The 24,938-nt window shown below is 36.7% G+C and overlaps 5 protein-coding genes and 1 long non-coding RNA gene across 11 annotated transcripts in view; 5 read left to right on the forward strand and 1 right to left on the reverse strand.

Annotated features, from left to right (window-relative positions):
* Positions 1-24,938, reverse strand: part of LOC122138691 (cell adhesion molecule 2-like) — a 405,589-nt gene that overhangs the window by 198,672 nt on the left and 181,979 nt on the right. The gene's annotated exons all lie outside the window — the stretch shown is intronic.
* LOC109112482 (CD209 antigen-like protein C) lies at positions 442-3,699 on the forward strand. Its single transcript, XM_042732499.1, has 5 exons — positions 442-581; positions 810-1,166; positions 2,747-2,871; positions 2,964-3,070; positions 3,175-3,699. The coding sequence occupies exons 1-5, from the start codon at positions 491-493 to the stop codon at positions 3,308-3,310; spliced, it is 816 nt and encodes a 271-aa protein (XP_042588433.1). The 5' UTR covers positions 442-490; the 3' UTR covers positions 3,311-3,699.
* LOC109092213 (CD209 antigen-like protein E) lies at positions 7,079-8,781 on the forward strand. Of its 2 annotated transcripts, XM_019105967.2 has the most exons (4): positions 7,079-7,645; positions 7,757-7,884; positions 7,995-8,101; positions 8,208-8,781. In XM_019105967.2, exons 1-4 carry the CDS (start codon positions 7,276-7,278, stop codon positions 8,365-8,367), a joined length of 765 nt encoding a protein of 254 aa, XP_018961512.2. In that variant the 5' UTR covers positions 7,079-7,275; the 3' UTR covers positions 8,368-8,781. The 2 variants fall into 2 exon arrangements, with proteins under 2 accessions (XP_018961512.2, XP_018961511.2); XM_019105966.2 differs by having other exon boundaries at positions 7,079-7,884.
* Positions 11,034-13,552, forward strand: LOC109092214 (C-type lectin domain family 4 member M-like). Its single transcript, XM_019105968.2, has 5 exons — positions 11,034-11,240; positions 11,332-11,625; positions 11,771-11,898; positions 12,084-12,187; positions 13,380-13,552. Exons 1-5 carry the CDS (start codon positions 11,117-11,119, stop codon positions 13,513-13,515), a joined length of 786 nt encoding a protein of 261 aa, XP_018961513.1. The 5' UTR covers positions 11,034-11,116; the 3' UTR covers positions 13,516-13,552.
* LOC109092216 lies at positions 15,189-15,662 on the forward strand. Its single transcript, XR_006155737.1, has 2 exons — positions 15,189-15,280; positions 15,392-15,662. It is a non-coding gene; the product is annotated as an uncharacterized LOC109092216 (long non-coding RNA).
* LOC122138693 (CD209 antigen-like protein C) lies at positions 18,403-20,318 on the forward strand. Its single transcript, XM_042732498.1, has 5 exons — positions 18,403-18,591; positions 18,677-19,060; positions 19,172-19,299; positions 19,391-19,497; positions 19,609-20,318. The coding sequence occupies exons 1-5, from the start codon at positions 18,450-18,452 to the stop codon at positions 19,736-19,738; spliced, it is 891 nt and encodes a 296-aa protein (XP_042588432.1). The 5' UTR covers positions 18,403-18,449; the 3' UTR covers positions 19,739-20,318.

The following is a 24,938-nucleotide window of genomic DNA, read 5'->3' on the forward strand; positions in this document are numbered from 1 at the left end:
TTGCTGAGAGTTGCAAGTCATGTGACTTGGCCTCACACACTGTCCTCAGATCAGTTCTGTTCTGCTGTTCTCAATAACTTGTCCTAAAATAGAATCTAAAAAAAAAACAAAAAACAAAAAACCCAGAAAAGCCAATAAACATTTGAACAACTTAAAACCAAAGATATCCAAGCAAAATTAAGTTATATTTTCTGATCAAGTTTAAATTCACTCGATTAAGTAAGGTAACTTCTTTTTCATGAAGGCCTATAATTAAACTAATTAGAACTCGGCAGCAACCACATCGAAACCACATTGGTGACCACACAACAATGCCCTTAAAAAATACTTTTTTTCTATTGTAGAAAGGATATCACATGCTCTTGTTCAATGACATACTTTCCCACCTATTGGCCTCACCTACTGAAATTCTCAGTCTCAAAAAGCAGACGACTACAAAAACACACAGAGAGCATCTACCATTTAAGTGACGGAGGTCAGGGGAACAAAAATGTCTCAGCCTGTTTATGGCAATATAAATACTGATGGAACACGGGATATGGACAGACGCAACAAGAGAATCCAAACACCTCAACACACAGGTACAAACACAAACAATAGGAGATCAATTCTCAATATTACCTGGGTGCTTATTAGCATGCATTTTATTAGTATACTGGCAGTTACCTTACTATTACCTTACTAATTATTAATAAGCAGCAAATTAGGAGTATATTGAAACAGAAGTCATGGTTAGTCAATAGTGAGATTTAGTCCCTAAACTAAAGTCTGACCAAGAAAACTTTTATCTGTATATCTGTCATCTTCAGGAAGTGGTTGTGTGAATATCAGAGTCTCCAGAGCAGCTGTAGTGTGTTTGGCTCTGCTGTGTGTTCTTCTGCTGACTGCAGTCATAGTGCTGTGTGTCCACATCTATACAAACAACACAAACTACACACAAGAGGGAGATGAGCTACTAACCAAGATCAACAACCTCACAGAAGAAAGAGACCAGCTCCTAACCATGATTACTAACCTGGCAGAAGAGAGAGAACAGCTACTAAACAAGAACATAAACTTGACAAATGAAAAACATGGATTACTAACCAAAAACAACAACCTGGTTAAAGAAATAGACAAGTCCAATCAAGAGAAGAGTGAAATGTTTAAAAGTCTTCGTGAAATGGGTAATGTTAAACTTTAGTACAACTATGCACACACATTCACTAATTCACATTCATTAGGGGTGGAACGGTTTAACTTACTCACGGTTCGGTTTGTATCATAGTTTTGGAGTCACGGTTTCGGTATGGTTCGGTATGTGCTATGTTTAGGGAAAAACTATACTATCAAATAAAAACACAGAAAATAAGAATAATCTATCTAACTACAAGCAACACCAAGATAGAGCAAACAATATACTCTATACAATAGAGTAAAGATACAAATACAATAAACGGTGATTTTCAGTTTTTTTTTTTTTAGGTAGGTCTAACATTAGTTCTTAGGTACAGAAATTGAATAAAGTGATAAAATGTAAAACAGCATTGCATATTTGACTGTATGAATTAAATATGAATCTTTATTAAAGTTAAAAAAGCTATTCAGTCAAGAGCAGTGAGTGATTTCTTTGTTGCTGCTATTTGATTAATATTAAGAAAGTACTGTCACTTTAAGAGAATGCACTGATCCGCTGCACTGATACAGTAAGTTCAGCTGGCTATGTCCACCCCTAATATATGTATTATATACTCCGCTTCGCATCGTGGCCGCATCACCACCTCGGGTGTGCATTATTTTTCTAATAATTCAACGACCCGTCATCAATTATTCAGCTTATACTACAGTTACCACACCTCAAGACATCGACCCGATGATTTATTTAAAGGGATTCGTCCGGTTTTTGTACTTAAATCGCTATTGTGAGTAGGACTATTTCTTCCGCATCTCTTTTGCTAGTACCATTTGGTAGTTTTAAAGCTTGTTTTTGAGGCTTGAGACGTTGATAGCATTCTAATGCAGTTATTAATGAAGTTATTAGAAAGAGAGTGACAGCGACAGAGACACACACACAGAGAGATAGAGAGAGAGAGAGAGATTGTGTGAATTAGACTAACGTACCTCTGTGCGTCTCTAAACACTCTTCTGCTGCAGCATCTCTAAACAGCGCTGTTATTACATCGCTAGTGAGAAATGTCATGTGTAGCCTTTAGTTTGCTACACTGTATAGGCTAATTGATAAAATTGCAGGGCAGTGCTGACAACACCTTTTTGTGCAAACAGCGTGACTGTTATTACAGTTATACTATGCAAAGTGATATTGAACTGTAATGCGGTCAAGAGAGCTGCCTGGAACTATGTTCGCCGTGCGTTTCCCAGAAAATAATTCCACACCTCAGAACGTTTTTCAGCCAATCTGATTCAAGCATTCAACGGCCCGTAGTATATATAAATACATAACTGTAATTACTTGCTTCAAGAACAGTGATGTTACCACCATACTAAGATAAGCTTTTCAGTTGTAAAACCATTTATTTGATAAAGCAGCAGGGAATAGCTAATAACAAATGTCTGTGTGCGTGTATTTCTGTGGCTTGCCTTCTATAGATAATAAAACAATTTTGTGGGAAAAATTAATGAAAATATAGTTTTTGATGACTCTGGTTCTTTTGCTGTTGCAGACTGTAACAACCTTAAGAAAAGGGATATTTAACTCTAATGTGTTTCACAAAAAAAGTTCTAGTAGCTGATCTGGTTGTGTTTACAGATGGACAGATCTATCAGTCCAGTTTGTACTTTGTTTCCTCTGAGTGTAAGAGCTGGACTGAGAGCAGAAGATTCTGTACAGAGAGAGGAGCAGATTTGACCATCATAAACAGCAAAACAGAACAAGTGAGTGAATATTAGAGTGGGGCACACAAGTTTGTGCCCTTATTTATGTCCACTCAGCACTGCAGATGTTAAACACTACACTATTCTACCAGGATTTCATTAAAAAGATTTCTGGTGGTGATGGAGTCTGGATTGGTGTGACTGACAGTGATGTGGAGGGCAGATGGAAATGGGTTGATGGCATCACATTGACCTCTGGGTGAGAAAACACTAATTCGAACTGATTATTATCTAATAAATGAATCTTACAGTCAATATCATATTAAACAAAAGCAGAACTGAACATCTAATGCTGATCTGTAGTTTCAGCTTTTGGGGGATCGGAGAGCCCAATGGACAAATAGAAGAGAACTGCATCACGTCTTATCCAACAGGGTGGTATGATTATCCATGTAGCAGTGCTTTTAAGTGGATCTGTGAGAAAAAAATTCAAAAATGAGTAATCAAATGAAACAGCTATATTTTAACTCAACGTTTGATTTCTTTAACTTTTTCAAGCTGCTGCTTACCCTCGCCATAGTTGTAAATAATGGCAGTAAAATATGATGTCTTATTACGATTAATAAAACATTATTTAATAAATGAGTGCCTGCTGTCATAAACAACAGCAGCTTCAACTCAGACCACAACAGTGTCTCTTCTGTCACATCGGTCGGGGACTCTAAGGCTGGGCTGGTACCCATTTGAAAGACTAATATATAGCATCATATATACTATTACAATTCAGTTAAATATATGCAACTTTAAGGCACTTATATGCATCATTTAGGGGTAAATAAGGTGCAAAAGTTTATCTTTTGAAAGGGTACCAACTTTTGTACAATTTCTATGGAGAGTGTGGAGACACAAAGGTTCCAGACCCTGCAGTCCATCCTGAACAGCCAATGTCATCAGGTGCTCTGTTTCTGAAGTGTAGGTACTGATGAAAATTATTAAAATCAGAAAGACCTACATAGAGATAGATCCAGCATTAGTTAGCCATGCCTGTCTCAAGAAGAACCTTCAGTAAATGTTTGAGAATGCTAATGGATTTTAGTGAAATGATGTTAAAATACTTGTCGTCTACATGACCTAAATATGGAACTGGCTCTGAGGGACAGAGAAACCACAGTGCATTCAATCTCAACTTTACCGGCATATGCTGTTAGTAGTTACAACCAACAGCTTCTGTGGAACAGAAGATGATTTCGAAATTTAAAAGTTGGAAAGTGGAGATGCCAAGCCTGACACAAAATCAACATTAGAAGTAGCTTCAAATTTATACTTTTAGATCCTCAAATCATTGGCCCCATTCATCTTTGCAAGTGTCAAGAGTTTCAAACCTGCAAGCAGCCAGTCAGCAGTGGTTTTGGTCTAAATACATTCACTTTAACCACTGCAGAAACACATTTTCCACTATATGTATGTGTGACGAGTGGGGCGGGGCCGAGAGCTGTGGGAACGGAGCGAGGCCGGTGGAGTAATTGAAAATGAGCGACACCTGCACCACTCTGGTCTCGAGTCCCACGGAGGAGTTCCGGAAGGATAAGAGGAGGAGTAACGACACTGGAGGACGAGAGAGGACCAGGCCTAGATTTTATTTTGTGTTTTGGTTCTGTTTGTGCAGAATCCAATTCTGCGAGGGGCTGTCGCGCTATGTTGTGTTTATTTTATTATTAAAGTTTTTATTTAAATGTTCACCGGTTCCCACCTCCTTCCCGATTTACAAACGTTGTTACATTGTTGCCAAAACCAAAACCGGGCGGCGGAGGAGTGTCGTGGTGTCCACCGAGGGGTATCCAGTGCCGCCGCCAGGCACCGCGGAAGAGTTTACACTGCTGGTGGAGGGCCTAGCAGCAGTGTGTCTGGGAACCGGAACAAGATTTTTTTTTTCATCTCTGTCTCTCCTCATCCTTCGTCTCCTTTTCTCTCACCTCGTCTGTCTGTCCCGAGCGGCAACCTCGCTCTCTTTCTCGTGAAGCCAATAAGGAAGTGACTAAAACTGCAATTCATCGACTGGCCGCTTGAGGCTGGCTGCAAAAGGAAGTCAGTGCCATAGACTCCCCATGTTAAAATGTCCAACTTTACAGCAGAAAAAACATCTTTACAGCCTGGTGCAAAAATGATTTTGGTCTATATAGCTAATTTTGCCCTTCATGACAACTGTGAGGGGGGTGAATTTTTTTTATAACTCATCCGTTTAAATTATATTAAGCCTTAAAGTTCTGCATAATTAAGGGCGTGGCCATGTGAGTGACAGGTGGATTGCCGCTGCTGACAATGCCGGTGGGTGGGCGTGGCTTCAGCAACCAGCTCCTGCCTTTTTGCCCATTTTCGATTATCCGGGAGAGTCGTGCGGTGATGCGCTGCCAAGATGGCGACGGCCCGCTCTGCACACTTTGAGCTTCAAAAACGCTCTCGAGGATTCTATGGGTGACGTCACGGACACTGCGTCCATGTTTTTATCAGTCTATGCCTCGTCTGTCTGTCCATACCCCAGGTCGTGATTTGGTGATTCGGAGGGTGGTGGTTGGCTCGTCTGTCTGTCCATCCCCGGCCTGCGAGGGGCGATGGGGGTATGTGACGAGTGGGGCGGGGCCGAGAGCTATGGGAATGGAGTGAGGTCGGTGGAGTAATTGAAAATGAGTGACACCTGCACCAGTCACCGGTCTCGAGTCCCAAGGAAGAGCTCCGGAAGGATAAGAAGAGGAGTAACGACAGTGAAAGACGAGAGAGTTTTTGTGTTTTATTTTGTGTTTTGGTTCTGTTTGTGCACAGCAGTCATCCGCGAGTGGCTGTCACGCTATGTTGTGTTTATTTTATTATTAAAGTTTTTATTTAAATGTTCACCGGTTCCTGCCTCCTTCTTCCCGATTTACATACGTTGTTACAGTATGTTAGAAAGTCAGTCAAAAGCAATGACTGACGCAGTACCTCAAATTAGCTGCAACAGAGATAAGTTTTTGAGCAATCTTAAATTCACTAAATTCAGCAAGATCACAAGCTTTGCTAATTTAAATTTGGCAGCTGTTTCTGCTGCTCCGAACTTCTAGGACCAGAACCATAAAGTGCTGAACCAAGCGACGCCAAATCATCTGATTTCCACTTTACCCTTTATCAAGACTATACAGTACATTTTGACTTATGGTTGCTATGCAAATGAATTGGTATGAACAGGTCAGACTTCACACATTTTCTTGAACTTCGACATACTTAGTCACACTTTGGACTCATCTGCTGAAATTACAGTTTCAAAAAGCAGACAACTGTAGAGCAGAAACAACGTCTATCATTACACGGCTGATTCACAGTGACTGAAAATGTTAGAGAGTATTTATGGCAATATAAACACTGATGGAGAAGAGATGAACACCGACACCAATGCAGATACTATGAAGAGTTATGATGTCAGGACAAGAACAGAGAACCAAACACCTGAAGATACAGGTAGTGAGACTCATTTCATTATAATAAGAAGTGACATTAATATTTTATTCATTAAAAAATAACTTATTTTCTAATCTTAAATCTTTATCTTATTGTCTGTCATCTTCAGGAAGTAATTCAGTAAAGGTCAGAAGCTCCAGAGCAGCTTATGCTAGTATAAGACTTTTAAGACAATAACCAACCAAATGTATTTTTTTATGGATAATCTCTAACCCGATTCCTTCTCTTACAATTGCTCTGTCAATGCTGATCTAACATGAGAAAGAACAGCACAAAAGCTCATGTGCATCATAATCAGGTCATTAACTAGCTTCAGAACAGCCGCAGTGTGTGATGAGATGGTATAAGCTCACGGTTCGATGCTCCTGTATGGTCTCCTTGCTGTGAGGAGCAGTGAGCTTCATCTGAACTCAGAAGGACTGTCAGTAGAGGTGGTTGTGTAAAGGTTAATAGCAAGCTAAGAAAAGCAAAATACTTGTCTTAAAATGCATGTCTTGTATGAGTTAGTGGCTTTGAGGGACAGAGCAACCACAGACTATCTACAGGTTTTTCAGCATTCGTTTTACGAATCAACTGATTCACTGCAGATATCTGACTAAAAGCAATGATTTGTTCATAAGTCAGGCATCGCTGGTTTTCTCAGGGTGGACTTCAAAATTTGAAGGGAATGGAATATGTTAACTTTGAGGAGTGTATTTTTATTCAACAGCCTGATAATATTTTTAATTTCTTATAAACATGGTTAAGCCCAGCAAGTGCTAAACACTTGAATGTTTCTTGTCATGTGATTTTGAACATAACACATTTACATCAGATCAGTTCCGTTCTGCCAATGAAACGGGTATAAGCAGACAGGATAAGACATGCTGTTGCACTTTGTCACATTTTCAGCTCATCTGCTAAGAGTAGTCTTAAAAAGACCACACATTAGAAACACACACAGACAGCTTCCATCATTTAAGGGCAAGCCACCCAAAAATGTATGAGAATACTTATGCCAATATAAAAATGTATCTTTATTTGTCATCTTCAGGAAGTGATTCAGTGACGGTCAGAAGCTCCAGAGCAGCTGTAGTGTGTTTGGCTCTGCTGTGTGTTCTTCTGCTGACTGCAGTCATAGTGCTGTGTGTCCACATCTATACAAACAACACAAACTACACACAAGAGAGAGATCAGCTACTAACCAAGATCAACAACCTCACAGAAGAGAGAGACCAGATACTAACCAAGTACATAAACATGACAAATGAAAGGGATGGATTATTAATCAAGAATGACAAATTGGGTAAACAAAAAGACCAGTTCAGTCAAGAGAGGAATCAACTGCAAAAGATTCTCAATGAAACAGGTGATCTTGAACTGCAACTAAACAATTTGCTTTTACTAAAAACAAGTTTCATTATTCAGTGTACTGTAGGTGGGAATCATGAGCTAACAGCTGAACTTCTCATGTTTACAGATGGATGGTTATACTCTAACTTCAGCTTTTACTTTATTTCCTCACTGAAGAAGAGCTGGACTGAAAGCAGAAGATACTGTACAGAGAGAGGAGCGGATCTGATCATCATAAACAACAGAGAGAAACAAGTGAGTGCAAAAGAGAGCAGAGGAAAAGAGAAGGCCTATATATTTTCTTATTTGGTATGTGGATGTCTATTTGGAATTTGCATGTCTGTTTTTTTTTTTTTTTTTACTAGGAGTTTGCAAAAAGGTTTTCCAATGGTAACGAATTCTGGATTGGTCTGACTGACAGTGATAAAGAGGGCAACTGGAAATGGGTTGATGGCAGCACACTGACCTCTGGGTGAGAAATCACTGAACCAAACTGATTATCATGTAATAAATAATTCTCACAGACAGTATCATATCACACAGAAAGCAGAACTGAACATACTGATCTATACTTTCAGCTTCTGGAGGTCTGGAGAGCCCAATGGAAAGAGTGGAGAGAACTGTGTTGTGTCTTTTTCATCAGGGTGGCGTGATCATCCATGTAATAATGCTTTTAGATGGATCTGTGAGAAAAAAACCTTAAGTAATGAATTACATATTAAGACCACCGATATGTGAAATAAGTAACACATACTGTATAGTCACTATAGTTAGTTGCAGCTCTACCTTTTTTTAAGTTCATCCTATATCACAACATGAATCCAAATGAGGTGTTCATTGTGAAAATGTGGAAAAAATAACTTTTTAAATTTACTATTTGTATAATTATCCTTACAAAGGTCTGACACTGACTTAACTAATAGTGTGTGCTTGGGCTGGGACTATCGGTTGTGGAGTGATCAGGAAACATGTCTAATTTAGTACCTCCTTTGCTGATGCTAATAGTGAAGAAAGAACACACTTCGTGTACTTGAGGGCCACATGCTTTTAGACTTCACACATTGATCTCAGATGAGTTTCACTCTACCATTTTATTCAAACTGGAATTGAAAGCAAAGAAGAGAAGAGCAGTCCATGAAGAACAACACAAAAGAAGAAGAAGAAAACCATTCTGTAAAACATCAACAATGCTTTTAAAACCTTAAGCATCATTCGGGACAAATTTGGGCAAAATCATTTTGTTTCTTTAAAAAAAAAAAAAAAAAAAAAAAAAGTTTCCTTAATCTCAGCGGTACGAGACTTTGCCACTTTTCCTAAGTTTGCCACCTGAACATGCACAAACAAAATTTGACTTAATTCAAAAAAGTTAAGTGGTTGGAAAAAAAAAAAATCCTTAATTTGTTCTTCGTGGACAAAAATGGGCACCCATAGAAAAAATAGGAAATACTAAAATCAAGAGCATTTTTTAATTGTCCAATAAAAATCAAATAATCCAACACAATGCAGATCATTGACACACCAATGAAGGGGTGAGTCTATACAACAGCACTGAGTCTATTCTCAATGCGACGAACACTCACAAACACACAAACCCATATACAAAGCATTGAATGAGCCTATAAAACTGTTGTCAAATAAAAACAGTCACTCACACATACAAAACCAAAGAATTGAATGAGCCAATAACTGAGGTTTTTTTATGTGTGTGTGTGCCACAAAACCACTGTGCTCGTGCATACACACAAAAATAAACATACACACACTTCAAAGTCAGATCAAAGTCCTACTGCAAGATTTGCTGATAATTTTGCAAATGTCAAAAAATGTCTGAAACATGCTACTTGTTACATTTATTGCTTATTCTTACCTGTTTGGCACAATTTGGTTCCATTTTACTTTTTTGAGTTATTTTGGGATTTGAGTTAATTTGTTGGGTTTTGTTTGTTTGTTTGTTTGTTTTTTAAATAAATAAATTATTACTCTGTCTCCTACTTTGTCTTTTCCATGTTCAGATTTGTCTGTAAGCATATTTTGGCAACTTTGTATACTCACCCAACAAAATATATTTTTTATTTTGTATTTTTTGTGTTGTTGTTGTTTGTTTTTGTTTGTTTTTTTAACTTTAGAGGTTTAAGTTCATTATAACAATGTTTTATAGATTTCAGCATACATGCAGCCATTGAGTACTACAGCCATTTAGTGGCTATTGATATTTTGATATTTTTATACCATCATATGTCACCAGATGTCACCAAACTCACCAAAATTTTAACTTACTGGAATGATTTTTTTTTTTTTTTTTTTTTTTTTTTACTGAAGTATAATAAATATTAAATACAACATAAAACAAGCATATTTTACATACAAAAATATGGTACATTTAGAGGTAAATAAAATTTTAAAAACTCCAAAAATTAATAGTTATTATTTTATCGAAGACAGTGATATGACATTTAAAGCGGAATGTAAATAAAACAGTGTGCTGTAAACAGAGCTGTTTAAAAGGTGAAAATGGTGTTGTTTTAAATTTAAACTAAACTATGTTACAGACTTGTCATTAAAACCCTAAAGACCTAAAGAAAACTCCCTTTTTTTTTTTTTTTTTTTTTTTTTTTTTTTTTTTTTAGCCTTCTTGAGTCTTGAGTGATTATGATCTTTAGAGATACTGAAATTAGATCAGTTCTGTTCTGCTTTTCTGATTAAAAGCTTACAGGAGAGGAACTAGCAGCTTTGGTGGAAGACAAAGATTCGAGATGATAAACAGATCAAAACAGCATGTCAGAAATTTCATAATTTTCTGTCAATACATAATATGCCCTCAGTTACAGAGCTGGGCTAAAAGTTCAAAATGTATTATATCTGTCATTTAGGTAATAGCACCCTTTAGGGGTAAATAAGGGACAAAGGTGTATCTTTTGAAAGGGTACGGCTCCAGTGACAGTTTTTGTACCTGTTTTACTAAGAGTATACAAAAAGAGAAAGTGACGTGACATGTGACCAAGTATGGTAACCTGGCAACCTTTGGGTTACGAGTCCGACTCTCTAACCATTAGGCCACGAGAAGCAGATCTGATTATAAATAAGCAGATTATCATAAACAACAGAGAGGAAAAAGAGGGTAAAAGAAAAGTTTGCAATGCTTAATTTTGATAAAACTCAAATTTCTCTTTGGTTTATAAGTCTAAAGTAGCAAAGGTTCAAATCCAAAATCTCCTTCACTGTGATCTTCAGTCCTTAGACACTTGATGAAAAATGTTTGTTAAATTCAAACATTCAGACTCATTATAAATCTATAAGCAAACGAAGGAAATGGAGATTTCTCAGTATTTTTTTTATATAAGCACACAGGAAATGACTGATCATTGTGGTCACTGCGGTGTAGTTAATGTTCAGCTTCGTAAAGCATTAGTACACAGCGGTGCAGTCCACACACCAGCAACTTTGACTCTAGACAACTCACACCAGTAGAAGCATTGGGATATGAGAGATGGAAAGAAAAGGTGTAGTGGAGACGAACACTGATGTCAACAGAGATGCTAGAAACCGTCATAATGTCAGGACAGAAACAGAGAACTCAGACACCAAGAGACACCAAACACCTCGACACACAGGTACTGAGAATCATTTCATAATGGTTTTACAAACTAACATGTGCATTCAAGTCATTTAATAAATATTTATCATCATATTTGTGATCTAAAGGAAGTGATTGTGTGAAGGTCGGAAGCTCCAGAGCAGCTCCAGTGTGTTTGGTGCTGCTGTGTGCTCTTCTGCTGACTGCTGTCATAGTGCTGGGTGTCAGTCTCCATGATATGATTGAAGAGTTTTACATCAAGAACAAAAACCTCACAGATGAAATAGAGGAGTTAAAAAACAGAAAATCCAACTTGGGCAATACTATTTCAAAATTACAGAATACGAATGAAACCCTAATTGCACAAAATGGAAAATTAAAGAAAAAGATGGAAGAATTGTGGAAGCAGATAAGCAAAATGGGTAATAAAGAACTACACTAAAACTACACAAATATTCAGTATTAAAAGGACACAGTCAATATGTTTTGGGTATAACCTGCTATAGGCTGTGTCAATTAGTGTGGATGGGAATACCGAGCTAATTATTGTACTCCTTGTGTTTACAGAGGGATGGAAGTGCTATCAATCCAGTCTCTACTATGTTTCCTCACAAAAGAAGAACTGGACTGAGAGCAGAAAAGACTGTAAAGATAGAGGAGCAGATCTGATCATCATAAACAACGAACAAGAACTAGTGAGTGAAAAATTGTGTGTTGAAGTACTAAACTAATTCATTCCTTTGCAGGCTTTCTGAGACATCTTCAAGTAGAAAATTGCACAATTTTAAAACAAATACTAGAGCATTTAGGGGGTAAGGTTCTAGTTATTATATTCACAATTGTTTTTGTTTATTCAAACATAATTCTATTGTATTATTAGGACTTTGTGAAAAATTTGGTTTCTGTTGGGTCTGAAGTCTGGATCGGTCTGTCTAAGATGGAGGGGACATGGAAATGGGTTGATGACAGCACCCTGACCACTGGGTGAGAAATCACTAAAATATTTACTTCTACCTAAAATATTTCAGACTATTATTCTACATCTAGAACCAAATTGATCAAATGAAATACATTCAAAAGCTTTTAAGTTACATCCACCAAACTCTGCACAGAACTATAGCCTCTTCTGACATAGTCTACCATCTGCCTATTCATCTATCCATCCATTCAACCAACCATCCATTCAACTACTCATGACCTAGCTGGGCACTGGCCCCTTTTGTCCATACAATATAAAACAACACAGAATTTTACCGTAAAAAAATACGGTAGCAACATTTTAGGTTTTACACTTTTTCCTTAAATGTACAGTTAAATACCATCATTTCATTAACTGATATAATGTTAATATACCAACCTACTAAAGTGCTGAAATCTGTTTTGTACCTTTGTAATACACTGATAACCAACAAAAGCAGGTGGTGATGAGAGTCACATGATGAGCCAAAGCCTATTACAAGCAGCTTTTAAATATTAACATATATAGAAGGTGCACAGTCTTTCACACAAACACTAAACACCATCATGGTAACACACATGAAACTGATATAATGCAATAAACATTAATTTAACAACATTATATGTAATTAAAACCCTAATGTACAAAACTGATCAGTAAAAAAAAAACAGTAGAAACTGTTATTAAAAAAAAAAAAAAAAAAAAAAACTATACAAAACATAAATAAATAAATAAACAGGAAATTTAAAATGAAACGCAGGGAATTCTGGGAATGTCAATTTACAGTTATTCACTGTAAATTATATGTTATTTTTAACTTCCAAAAACTGTATACCACTGTGAAATTACATGTAATGTCCAATACAGTTTTTCACCATATATAAAAGGGGGACTTACCGTTAACCATTTAACATGTTTTACTGCAGCATTTTTACAGTCTTTTACCATTAAATTCACGGTCATTTTTATACAAAGACCATGGTTGCAACCATCAACAAACATCATAGCATGCCTTGGTACCCAAAACACCATAGCAACAGCCTAACAATGCTCTACAACAACTCTGAGCCACTGCCTACACTCATTCTGTATATTGTGTGTCTGTATGGCCATTAAAACAGTCAAACTTTCCAAATGCTTTTAAACTTTTAAACAAAATCAAAGTTAGTCCTGTCTTTATCTCAAATTCAGACATCTAATGCTAGTCTGTTGTTGCAGGTTCTGGGCTTCTGGAGAACCTAGTGATAGCTCTGGTAATGAGAATTGTGCTGTAAATCTGTCATCAGGGTTTGCTGATTATTCATGTGATAAAATTATTAAATGGATCTGTGAGAAGAACAATTTGAAGAACTAATTACACTGAACGGTTAATAAAGGGTTGTTTGGTCTTATGTCACTTATTCTTCTTACAAGTTCTCATGTAATAAATCATCTTTATCACTGAAACTCTGAGTAAGCTCATTTGTGATTCTATTATATTTCGTTACTTACAGTATACAACATCTAGTAAAATCACACTTAAAGCCAAAAAAAGTTTCAATTCTAACACTAACTCAACGGATAAGTTTGGGCTGGGCTATTTAGTTTTTCCTTCAATTCTGCCTGGTAACGATTGTGACGCAGAAATTACACACTTCACATTTAAAGGGATAGTTCACACAAAAATGAAAATTACTAAGACATTTGTTTATCTTTGTAATACATATTAAGAATCCAAGAGCTTTTTGACCCTGCATAGACAGCAATGCAACTGACACATTCAAGGCATAGAAAGGTAGTAAGGACATTGTTAAAATAGCCCATGTGACATCAGTAGCTTAACCTTCATTTTGAACATGGTAGTTGCGTTACTGCATATGCAGGGTCAGAAAGCTCTCGGATGTCATCAAAAATATCTTAATTTGTGTTCCGAAGATAAACAAAGGTCTTACATGTTCGGAACAGCATGAGGGTGATTAATAATAATAAAAAAAAGAAAATAATGCATTTCAATCATTTATAAAAGAAAATGCAAATTCAACCAAAGGCTAAGCAAACATGACTAGTTTTTTTAACAGTCTACACAAAATGTGTGAGTGTGCGCGGGGGGATCTTTATCGTTATCATTTATCTACAAAAATGTTTTTTATATAAGCAAACAGGATATGACTGCTCAGTGTGGTCACAGGGGTGTGGTTAACGTTTAGCCTCCTAAAGTATTAGTACACAACGGTGCAGTCCACACACCGGCGACATACACAATTTGATTCTAAAAGACCGAAAATGTGCAAGAGGAACAGCACAGGTACTGAGACTCATTTCATTATAACAATAACTAACACTCACATTGTAGTCCTGTAAGAAATAATAATTTATTTATCTTCATGTCATTTTTTTTAAGTGATTGTTTGTGTGAGGAAAGATAGATAAAAAGATGCTGTGTTTTATTTGGTGCTGCAGTGTGTTCTTCTGCTGGAGGCCATCATTTTGCTGCTTATTGAACACAAAACTAAGACTCACCAGTATGAAAACAGTGCGGTAACCTTCAATAACACAATGTCCGAGCTACATTTGGAGATTGAAACCTTTTTAAAAGATAAGGATAAATTAGTGAATGACAATAACAAAATGACCAAACAAAATCAACAGTTAGCTGAGGAGGAAAAACTACTGTCAAAACATCTTCGTGAAATGGGTAATCTTGAACTATACACTAAAACTACACAAATATTCATTATTAAAAAGATATCGTATGTGTCTAGTACAAGCTGTTATTAGTAAGTTTCAATTCAGGCTTGCAACTAATCTGGTTCTGTTACCAGATGGATGGATGTGCTCTGAATCCGGTTTATACTACATTTCCTCTGAGAAGAAAAACTGGACTGACAGTAGAGAAGACTGTTTAAACAGAGGAGCAAATCTGACTATTATAAACAGCAAGGATGGGAAGAGTGAGTGAGTGAATGACTGAATATGATTATTTTTTTAATAATGAATGTATGTTAGTTAAAATATTAAAACTTTATTAAAATTATATTCTATAATTAGGATTTTTTTAAAACTTACCGTGACGTCTGGATTGGTCTAAGTAATACTGAGGGAACATGGAAATGGGTTGATGGCAGCACACTGTCCTCTAGGTGAGAAATCATTGAATTGAACCTATTATTATGTAATAAATTTTTCTCACAATCTGTATCATATTACATAGAAAGCAGCACTGAACATCTAATGATGGTTTGTTGTTCCAGCTTTTGGGCATCTGATGAGCCCCGTAAACATACAAATAAGGACTGTGCTGTGACTTCAAAGAATCTTGGCAAATCAGAGTGGTATGACTATCCTTGCAGTTCTGCTTTTAAATGGATTTGTGAAAGAAAACCATCTTAAAATAAAATCTGTAATATGATCACTAACAGGAAGCAGGTAAAAATATAAATGTGTACTTGTATCGCCTTTTTTGTAAGCTAAAGATTGTTTCTTCAAAAAGTGCCATTGTAATAAATCTTCTTTATTAAATCATTGAGGAAATAAATTTGTTTCTATGTTGTTGGTGCATGTGTGCAGCTTTTGAAGCTTTCTGCGGTTTTAAAATACATAGCAGCAAGTATTGCGCTGTTGTACTGTTGTACTTCCGATATCCCTGTAGCAGTAAGCTAATAGCAGAAGTACCAAAAAAAATAGCTCCAACATACATCAGATCAAGAGTCTGCAGCTTCACACTAGAAAGAATGGACTGAAAGTAGTGCTAGGCTAACAGCTAAATCTAGCTAATATTCACTATGACAGAAGCATGACCTAACACCTGTTTGCTAATGATAATATTGCACTTAGCGTGCTTTACACAGGCCCCAGTCTGCTGAGGGCATCCTGAAAGATGCATGCAAAATCTTACAACCACTGAGAAAGTATTCAAAGGCAGATAACTTAAATAATTTCTACTTAATGGATTTGTTACAAGGGTTGATCAGTTAATCCTCCAAAAAAGTTACTCTGACAACACCACGAGACATTTTGACCACAATGAATTATTTTGAAAACCTCAAGAGCAGAAAAATAAAAGCAGAACTTCAGAACAGGAAAATCTCCATGAACAGATGTATAACAACATTCACTAATTGAAGGGTTTCAAAGTTACAGGAGATACAGGAAATAAACAGAAAAAGTTAAAAGGAGATAAGTATTGATGTCAGTGCATTAGAATTTACCTGCAATATATGATCATTGCTTAACTGATTATGGACAGAGGAAAACAGCAAGGAACCTTAACTTCATATATACTGTATGTCTTTTATAATAAGCATCAAGAAATAAAAAAAATAATAATATTAATTAATCATATAATTACATGTTAAAAGTAATCATCTTAACAGGACATCACATATTCCTGACCACAGCTCAAAACCAGAAGACTTCCCTACTGTTCTATTTATCTACAGTATCTGTATTGAATGCAGTCTAAGTCGCTTTGGATTAAAGTGTATACCAAATGCATAAATGTAAATTAAATTGCAAAGAGAGAAACATTGTGATGATGTGACTCCAGAGTCACAATAAATATCAAAATAAATAAATATCAAAATAAAAAGAAGGTGAAGCTCGAAAGAAGATAAAAAAGAGATGAAGATCTATGCTAATGCCGATCCTATAACCAGTCACGATGTCAGGACAGAAACAGAGAACTCAAACACCAAGCAGCTTAACACACATGTACTCATTTCTTTTATAACCACTAACACATTTTAATCACATTAGTGTTTAAGGGCCTCATGATATGATCATGCCAAAATGCTGTAGTTTTAAAAAGACGTCTCCTGTGAGGAAATGTCTCTTAGTGACAGAAACCACTTATCAGTTTCACTTTCTCTGAAGTGCTTTTAGATGCACTTGTTTCTTCCACATTCGAATGTTTTACCCCTAAATAAATTAACAGTACTTTGAAAACATGTTACGCTCAAACAAGATGTAGAACTTCAAGTAGTCCAACATTTCAAGCCAACATTTCCTCTTATTCAGCTGATAATATCTTTTGTAATAATTAAAATAAAAAAAAAAAAAAAAAAAAAAAAAAGATGCTACTTCATTTATATAGTTTATATTTATATAGTATGTTTATTCTGATAGATTACTACAGTGAGACTTGTGGCATTGGTGTCACTTCCAGCATCAGCATCTGAGAATTGCTTGTTTATGCTACCAAAAGCAACTAGTTCTCAACCAGTGTGTTTGTTATACAAAGATTGCAACTGTAATGCAGGAGCGACTACGGTGAAGAGTAACTACAGTGCATTTCATTATGATCATTATATACATGAGTACAAAAAATAAAGCTTACAAAACAAATAAAAAAAATATGTCCTACTAGGTTCCCTATCGATACCTCACTCTTACTTCATCTGCTAAGACGCTATGTGGAAAACTCCTTTTTCTCTGAATACTGAAGTCTTTTCAATAACGCAGTGTAACTGCATAGCCATTGGTTCATACAGTGAATTAAAAAACAAACTATGGTGACAAAGCCCGCTAGAATAGGCAGGGCATCTGGCTATATAAGCGGGGACTTCGTCATTAGATCCTCAGATTTCTTCTCCTTCAGCGTCGACGACATTCTTTGCTGATCTACGAGTCTCAAAGCCTCTCGCCGTAGATTCGCCTTTGCAGCGGATCAAGCTGAACCAGCGACCCTCTGCTCGGGTGATAACCGCTTCTCCGCCGCTTTCAGAGGCGTCGCCTCTTCCTGAGCTTGGACCAGCAGTGTGTCCATTGCAGAGATTTGTGCAGCGGCCGGCTGGGCCTCGCCATCCACATTTACCAGGTTTTATAATCTGGATGTCCCGGCCTTACAGGCCCGGGTCCTTTCTGCTTAAATAGACTTACTCTGGCCATATGGTAAAACCAGTACTTCAGGCATTTTCCTTCTTCACTGCACGACTCTTTCGTCGCTTCAGTCGAAGTAACCTGAGGGTCCTATGGCGAAGTGCCCACTTATATGGCCAGATGCCCCACCCATTCTGGCGGGCTCTGGCATGCTTTGTACTGCACAAACCATTGGCCATGCAGTTACACTGCGTTACTGAAAATGCTTCAGTGTTCTGAGAAAAAGGAGTTTTCCCCATAGCGTCTTAGCAGGCGCAGTACTCGTTCCCGTATCTCAGGGAACTGATGTTACGTTAGTAACTGAATACGATATCACATGTTCATGACCACAGTGGAACCTTATAAAAGTAAGCTCAAAGCAGAAGTTCAGAGCAGTGCAGTCTACTTGAAGAATCAGCCTCTAATGATATCACATTTACTTCCATCTTATTAATGGAATTCATGGAACATGGAATGTGTAAAGATGAAGATAGAGAGAAGATGAACATATATGCTAATATACATTCTTTAAACATTCATGATGTCAGGACAGAAACAGAGAACACCAGGAAACACCAAACACCTCAACACACAGGTACTGCGACTCATTTCATTATTACAACACACATTTGACACACGTATAACACATTTGAGTTATATGAGTGTTGAATAATCTTCAGGAACTGACTGTGTGAAGATCAGAAGATACAGAGCAGCTGTGGTGTGTTTGGTTCTGCTGTGTGTTCTTCCGCTGACTGCAGTCATAGTGCTGTGTGTCCACATCCATACAAACAACACACACTATGCTGAAGAGAGTGGTGGGCTACTAATTAACATTACCAAACTCGCAGAAGAGAAAGACCAACTACTAACCAGGAATACAGAACTCACAGAAAAGACAGACCAGCTACTAACTAAGATTGCCAACCTCACAGAAGCGAGAGACCAGCTAGTAAACAAAAGCATGCAGCTGACAAAAGAGAGAGATGGATTATTATCAAGTAACCGTGATCTGATTAAACAAAGAGACCAACTACATCAGGAGAAAAATGAACTGTTGAAAGGTATTCATGAAATGTGTAATTATGAACTATATTAAAACTAAAACAACCACTTGTTAGTAGATCAGTGTTATGGGAATAAATTGCTAATAGTTGAATTGTTTCTGTTTACAGGTGTATGGATTTACTATCAATCTCATCTTTACTTTGTTTCCTCTGAGAAGATGAGCTGGAATGAGAGCAGGAGATACTGTACAGAGAGAGGAGCAGATCTGATCATCATAAACAACAGAGAGGAACAAGTGATTGAAACTAATTTTATTACTATAGTCTAGGGGAAGAAAACTGTTATACATTATCATATAAATGTGTTATTTTTTTCCATTTTCTCAGGATTTTGTGAAGAAAATATCTGCTAATGCTAATGTCTGGATTGGTCTGACTGACATTGATGTGGAGGGCAGCTGGAAATGGGTTGATGGCAGCGCACTGACCTCTGGGTGAGAAATCACTGAATTTAACTGATTATTACGTAATAAATGATTCTCACAGACAGTATCATATCTCACAAAAAGAAGCAGTGAACATCTAATGCTGATCTTTTAATGCAGGTTCTGGGATCCTCGAGAGCCCAATGGACATAGAGGAGAGAACTGTGCTCTGACTTATTCACCAGGATGGGCTGATTATCCATGTAGTAATCTTTTCCTATGGATCTGTGAAAAGAGCATTTTAAAATAAGTCAACACATGAACTGCAGGTTCATGTAAAAAAATACATATGGGTACATTTTCCCCTAAGAACAGCTTTATTTAAAGGAACTGCAACTGCTGGAACACAGTTTTTTCCCCCTCCATACAGAGTACAATCATTTACAAGACCAAACAGTGAAGTGAAAGTGCAAATACGCACTTGAAATGAAGCAAATGTTTTTTTTTTCTTATGCAATTTTTATTTTCTTTTTTTATTATAGACTTTTATAATAGAAATAAAAGAAAGGGGTAACTAAGGGTAAACAGTAAATAAACTGCTTCGATTTTTGTTTTGAGCAGTTATTACACTAATTATATTGCTGAGTTCTGAGTATATATCTTGTACACCTCCATGTGTAACTGCATGTGTTTACTGTTCAAGAAGAGATGATGTCTCCGTTCAGTAAGACTCAAAATGCACTGGTAATCATTTTAGAGCAGGAATGTGGAAGTGGAAAGTTTTATTGGTGTTTCTTCATGTTTCCTTTTATGTTATCAGATATTTTTTCTTTCTTTTCCATTTTGTTATATGAAGGTCACATTAAACTGACTAGAAAAGTTTTACCATCCTTCCATCATTTACTTGTTTTGTTTTCAGTGCAGATATTCAAGTTTATTCATCTTAAAATATGGCGATAAATAATAAAATATGACATTTAAACTATGTACACTATGTAGAATTTTTTATACTAATCATGACTGTCAGTTCCTGAATTTCTCTCAAATCAAAAGGTTCAAAAGGTGGTGTCCTTTTTTATGAATAAAAAAAAAAACATATTTATAAAAATGTTAATGAACTTTCATCTGCTCTAAAATGGCTGTCATGGAACTATAAAAAGAGAGAACTTTCTGTAATTGCTAATTTCAAGTGTATGTGATTGATAATTTAATTTGAAAATGAAAGATGATTGGAATATGTAAAGTGATGGTTCACCTAAAACAACACTACTGCCATTATTAAATCACCCTTGACATTGATCTGGATATTTGGTCTTCTCATTTTTGGGTGAACTTTTGCTTTAAGCTGAAATAAACTCTCCTCTCATCTTCTGAATTCCTTTAGCAGAGAAGGTATTTTAAAGAGGCAAGTGTTCAGACGACACAGTCAGGGAGAGTTGGAGACATACTAAATGATATTTCGAAGGTCATTAGAATGAAGAACATGACAAAGAAGTCACTTTTGTATGTGACTTGGCCTTTAACCAGCCTACAGATGGCTGGTGTCTCATAGCAACTGCAGGTGATACAATGTTTCTTACATTATAAGTCTGTTCTGAGGTCTTGAGCTTTAAGTTCTAGAAACAAAGAAAACCCCAAATGTATCAAAATCATTTTCAGCCAATTTTTTACAAAAGGGTTTAAAACATGCTTGCATTAAAACACACACAAATACCAGAGAGCGTTATCTGTTAGCATTCCCGTGCTTGCCCACACAGGAGGGCAGGTGTATGTGTGTGTGTGTGCTCATCATATGCATGAAACACATGATGAAAAACCTGCTCATAGAAACCCTTTTAAACTGATCTGGTCAACTCATTAGGGAAATATGCAGTGGACACACATTAAATGTCAATATCCAATCAAGTATAAAGGTAACAGAAGCCAGGCAGCGAGTATTCGGACCATGTAAATGCCCTCTGAGGCCTTCACCTCTCTGCTTTATTGATTTACAACCTTTTCCAGCCCTTCAGCAACCTTTATTGATTTCTCACTTTGTTACAGTTATTGGGTATTTGTCCTGTACCTGAGCCAAGAGACATTCAGAAGAGAAGTGTTCATGGATATGGGTATTGAGGAAAAAAAAAAATTCCTCAAGAATATTATTTTCGTTACATGACACTCAACTAAAATTATTTAATTAAAAAAAACAAAATAAAATAAAATTGATGGGAATCAATAAATGTTGTCTTTTTTAAAACATTCTAAAACAAACATGCTGCTAAAAAAATTAGTTACTTAAAAAGGACTTTATCTATTTTCAAATTAAATAAAAGCATATTTGGTTTCCAAAAACACTTACTTAAATAAAATAAAATATATATATATTTTTTTAATAAATCAATAAAAAATATATATTTTTTAAAACTTTGCTTCTGAAACTTTAACAAAAACATATTGTTAAAAAAAAAAAAACTTTTTAATGTACTAAAATGTTTAATAAAAGTATTTTTAAAATAAATAAATAAACAATTTTATTTATTTATTAATTAATTAATTTATTTATTTTTGGCTCAGAGCCTCTGAAAACATCCCCAGTTGGAATCTGAACTGCTGGCCTGATCTGGGCAGTTGTAAAAATGTTACTGTCAAGCCCTGACAAGGTCACGGCAATCACCGTGTATGTTTCTCCACCGTTCTGTGTAATCGTCTTAACCTGAAACAAATTCCGACAATAACATGCGACCATAAGCCAACACTATTAGAGATAATGAGACATTTATTCAAATGTGATTGCATGACTCTCCAACCTAATCTGGGTTAAATACAAACACGCATTTAAAGGCCCTGCAGCGGCTGTGTCTGAATGAGATTGTGACTATGGCGACAGAGTGTGTTGGGTTAATTACGGCCGTCGTCCACTATTAGCGGTGACGAGGCCACATTCCACCGGTCTGTTCCGATAACTTTCGGCCAGCGTTGTAATGAATTGCTATTCAAAGCGAGAGGAAGCTGCATATCAAAAACAATTAGACTCCATCAGACTGACTCATAATCACTCTAATTATCCATATTTACATCCTGATTAAATACGTATCTGCTATGATAAGATGCCACAGTGTATTTATTTGAGACAATCTGCAGGATGGCGAGATAAAGAGACAAATGATGAAACATCGGGAGGATACAATAACCTCGCAACACTGGGGCAGTTTTTCAGAGCCTTTCCAGCCCTCGTTGACAATTACTGACAACTAAATCACAGCCTGACAACAGGAAATCCTCTTACCAGATCATTCCGTGTAACACCTCATGATTTGAGACGGCCCGGTCACTTTGTGTCATTCAGTGACTGTCAAGTTCAGACCGAGCAGCTATGGAAATTGCTAGGGAAGAAATGGGCAAGGACAGAAAAAAACGGGACATGCTGCTCAAAGAAGAGAAACCTGATTCCATCAGAGAGAGGAGAGTTAAATGGATTCTATGTAAAGATTGAGGGAGAAAGAGAAAAAGACAGCACAGGTGTGAGACAGACCGAGCGAGAGAAACAGGAAACGCCTCTCAACTCTGTGATTTAACGGTCCGGAGAGCTGTGCCCGGCGGCAGACGGGGAAACAGTTGGCATGCCTCTCATTACGATGTCATGCTAGTGTCCCTCTCTCTCTCTTTGCCAGCTGTCCAGCATACCTAATGCCACCCTGGCATTTTGCCACCGCCATTGGCTGACATCATCAAAGCGAGCAAAGGTGGGGCGTCACCCCAGACTGGCAGCAAAGAGATGGGAAGTTGTCTATTGCCATATGTTTTTGCCCTTCCAAACCACAGGTCATTACTGCCACTTTTTTTTTTTTTTTTTTTTTTTATTTAAGTTTAATTAACCCGTCTATGTGGTCCCTCTTATAAGCCAAGAGCTTGATCCTGACAGAAGTCGAGGGTCTTTAGATGTGCTAAGCGTCTGTGAGATCACAGAAAAGCAGTCTGTAATCACATCGTCTATACAGAATACTCAACACAGTGTCTGACAAAACTGTTGGACAGCATCAAACCCCAACAGCTTGACGTGGAGACAGTACCTTCTTCACAATGTGCCACTATAAGTAGAGTTGGGAATCAAGAAATGATTCGGTTTTAAATAAATAAATAAATACTAGAACTATATGATGTTCTGTACAGCAAACAATTCCTAAAAGGTCCTTTATAGTCAACAGTAACATACAAGCAAGAGTAACGAAGTTCATTCCCCAAGTTACTGACTCCTATGAGTGATATTTTTTCAAAGAATCAAAAACATCTAGGAAGTCTGATTCCTATATCGAATGACCCTTGTGAACAGTTGTTTTTAGTGAACTGAAAAACATAAGTATTGGTCTGTGAAGTGTGACTCCTTTATGAGGTAATGATCATGAGCTATTGATTCTTACAAATGTCTCTTTTTAGTGAATCATACATATTCAGATCAATAAGTGAAGTCTGATTCTCAAGCCCAAGACTCTTGAAGTTCTCAAGCATTACTAATGAAGCCTGTTTCCCAAGTTAATGACTCCTATGAATGATTCTTTTTAGTAAACCAAAAATATACAGGAAGTCTGATTCCAGAGTAAATTACTCTTACAAACGTGTTCTTAATAAAAATGCAATAAGTCTGATTCCCAGGTGAATAACTCTTATAAGTGGTTGCTTTAAGCGAATCCCAAAAAACAACAACAACAAATAAAACCTAGCTTGACCAGTGAGGCTTGATTCCTGAGCTAATGACACTTACAAATGGTTCTTTTGAGTCAAAAATAATAATCAAAAACAAAGGAAAGTCTGATTACTTAGCAAATTACTTATCTACAGTTTGTTTTATTAAATCAGGAACTAACAGTGTGGTTTATGAACCGGTTCTTTTTAGTGTAAAAACAAAGACTGATGTCAATTGTTGAACAAAAGACTCTTATGAATGATTCATTTGAGTGAACCAAAAACAGTGTGGTTCTAGTCATGCTGTGATATTGAGTCACTAAATAAAACTGCTTATAAGAGAACTGGACTTCACTCTTAAAATTGATTCAAAAACAACCAGTGTGGTCTGATTAACATACAAACGATTGTTTCTTTGTTCCCATCCCTAAATATAATACATGGAAAAATGAAGATTCTGTCAAGATAGGACAAGATTTGGATAGTCAACACAACAGCAGGAGCGCTGTAACCTAACACTAGTGCAACCTTTTAATAGCCTTTCCACAATCAATATGCACATTACAACTCCTGTTTTATTCATTACACGTATAATTTAATACGTTCCTTGAGCTAAAATGCCTCCTTGGCTATATTAAGAATGATACGAAACCATATCACACATTTCAGTTCTTAAATTTCAACCCTCTGTGGACATCCAAGCATCCATGTAATCAGAAACTTTTTATGTTTGAACTTTCTGCCATGACATTTTGATGGTATCCCCTCCCCTCAACTATTCCCTAGCTACAAGGCCTCATGGGTAATGTAGTCCATGCTTGTAATACTGAAGAGTCTGTCTTCTTGGG

Source organism: Cyprinus carpio, chromosome B10 (genome assembly GCF_018340385.1).
Source record: "Cyprinus carpio isolate SPL01 chromosome B10, ASM1834038v1, whole genome shotgun sequence".
Classification (NCBI taxonomy): Eukaryota; Metazoa; Chordata; class Actinopteri; order Cypriniformes; family Cyprinidae; genus Cyprinus; species Cyprinus carpio.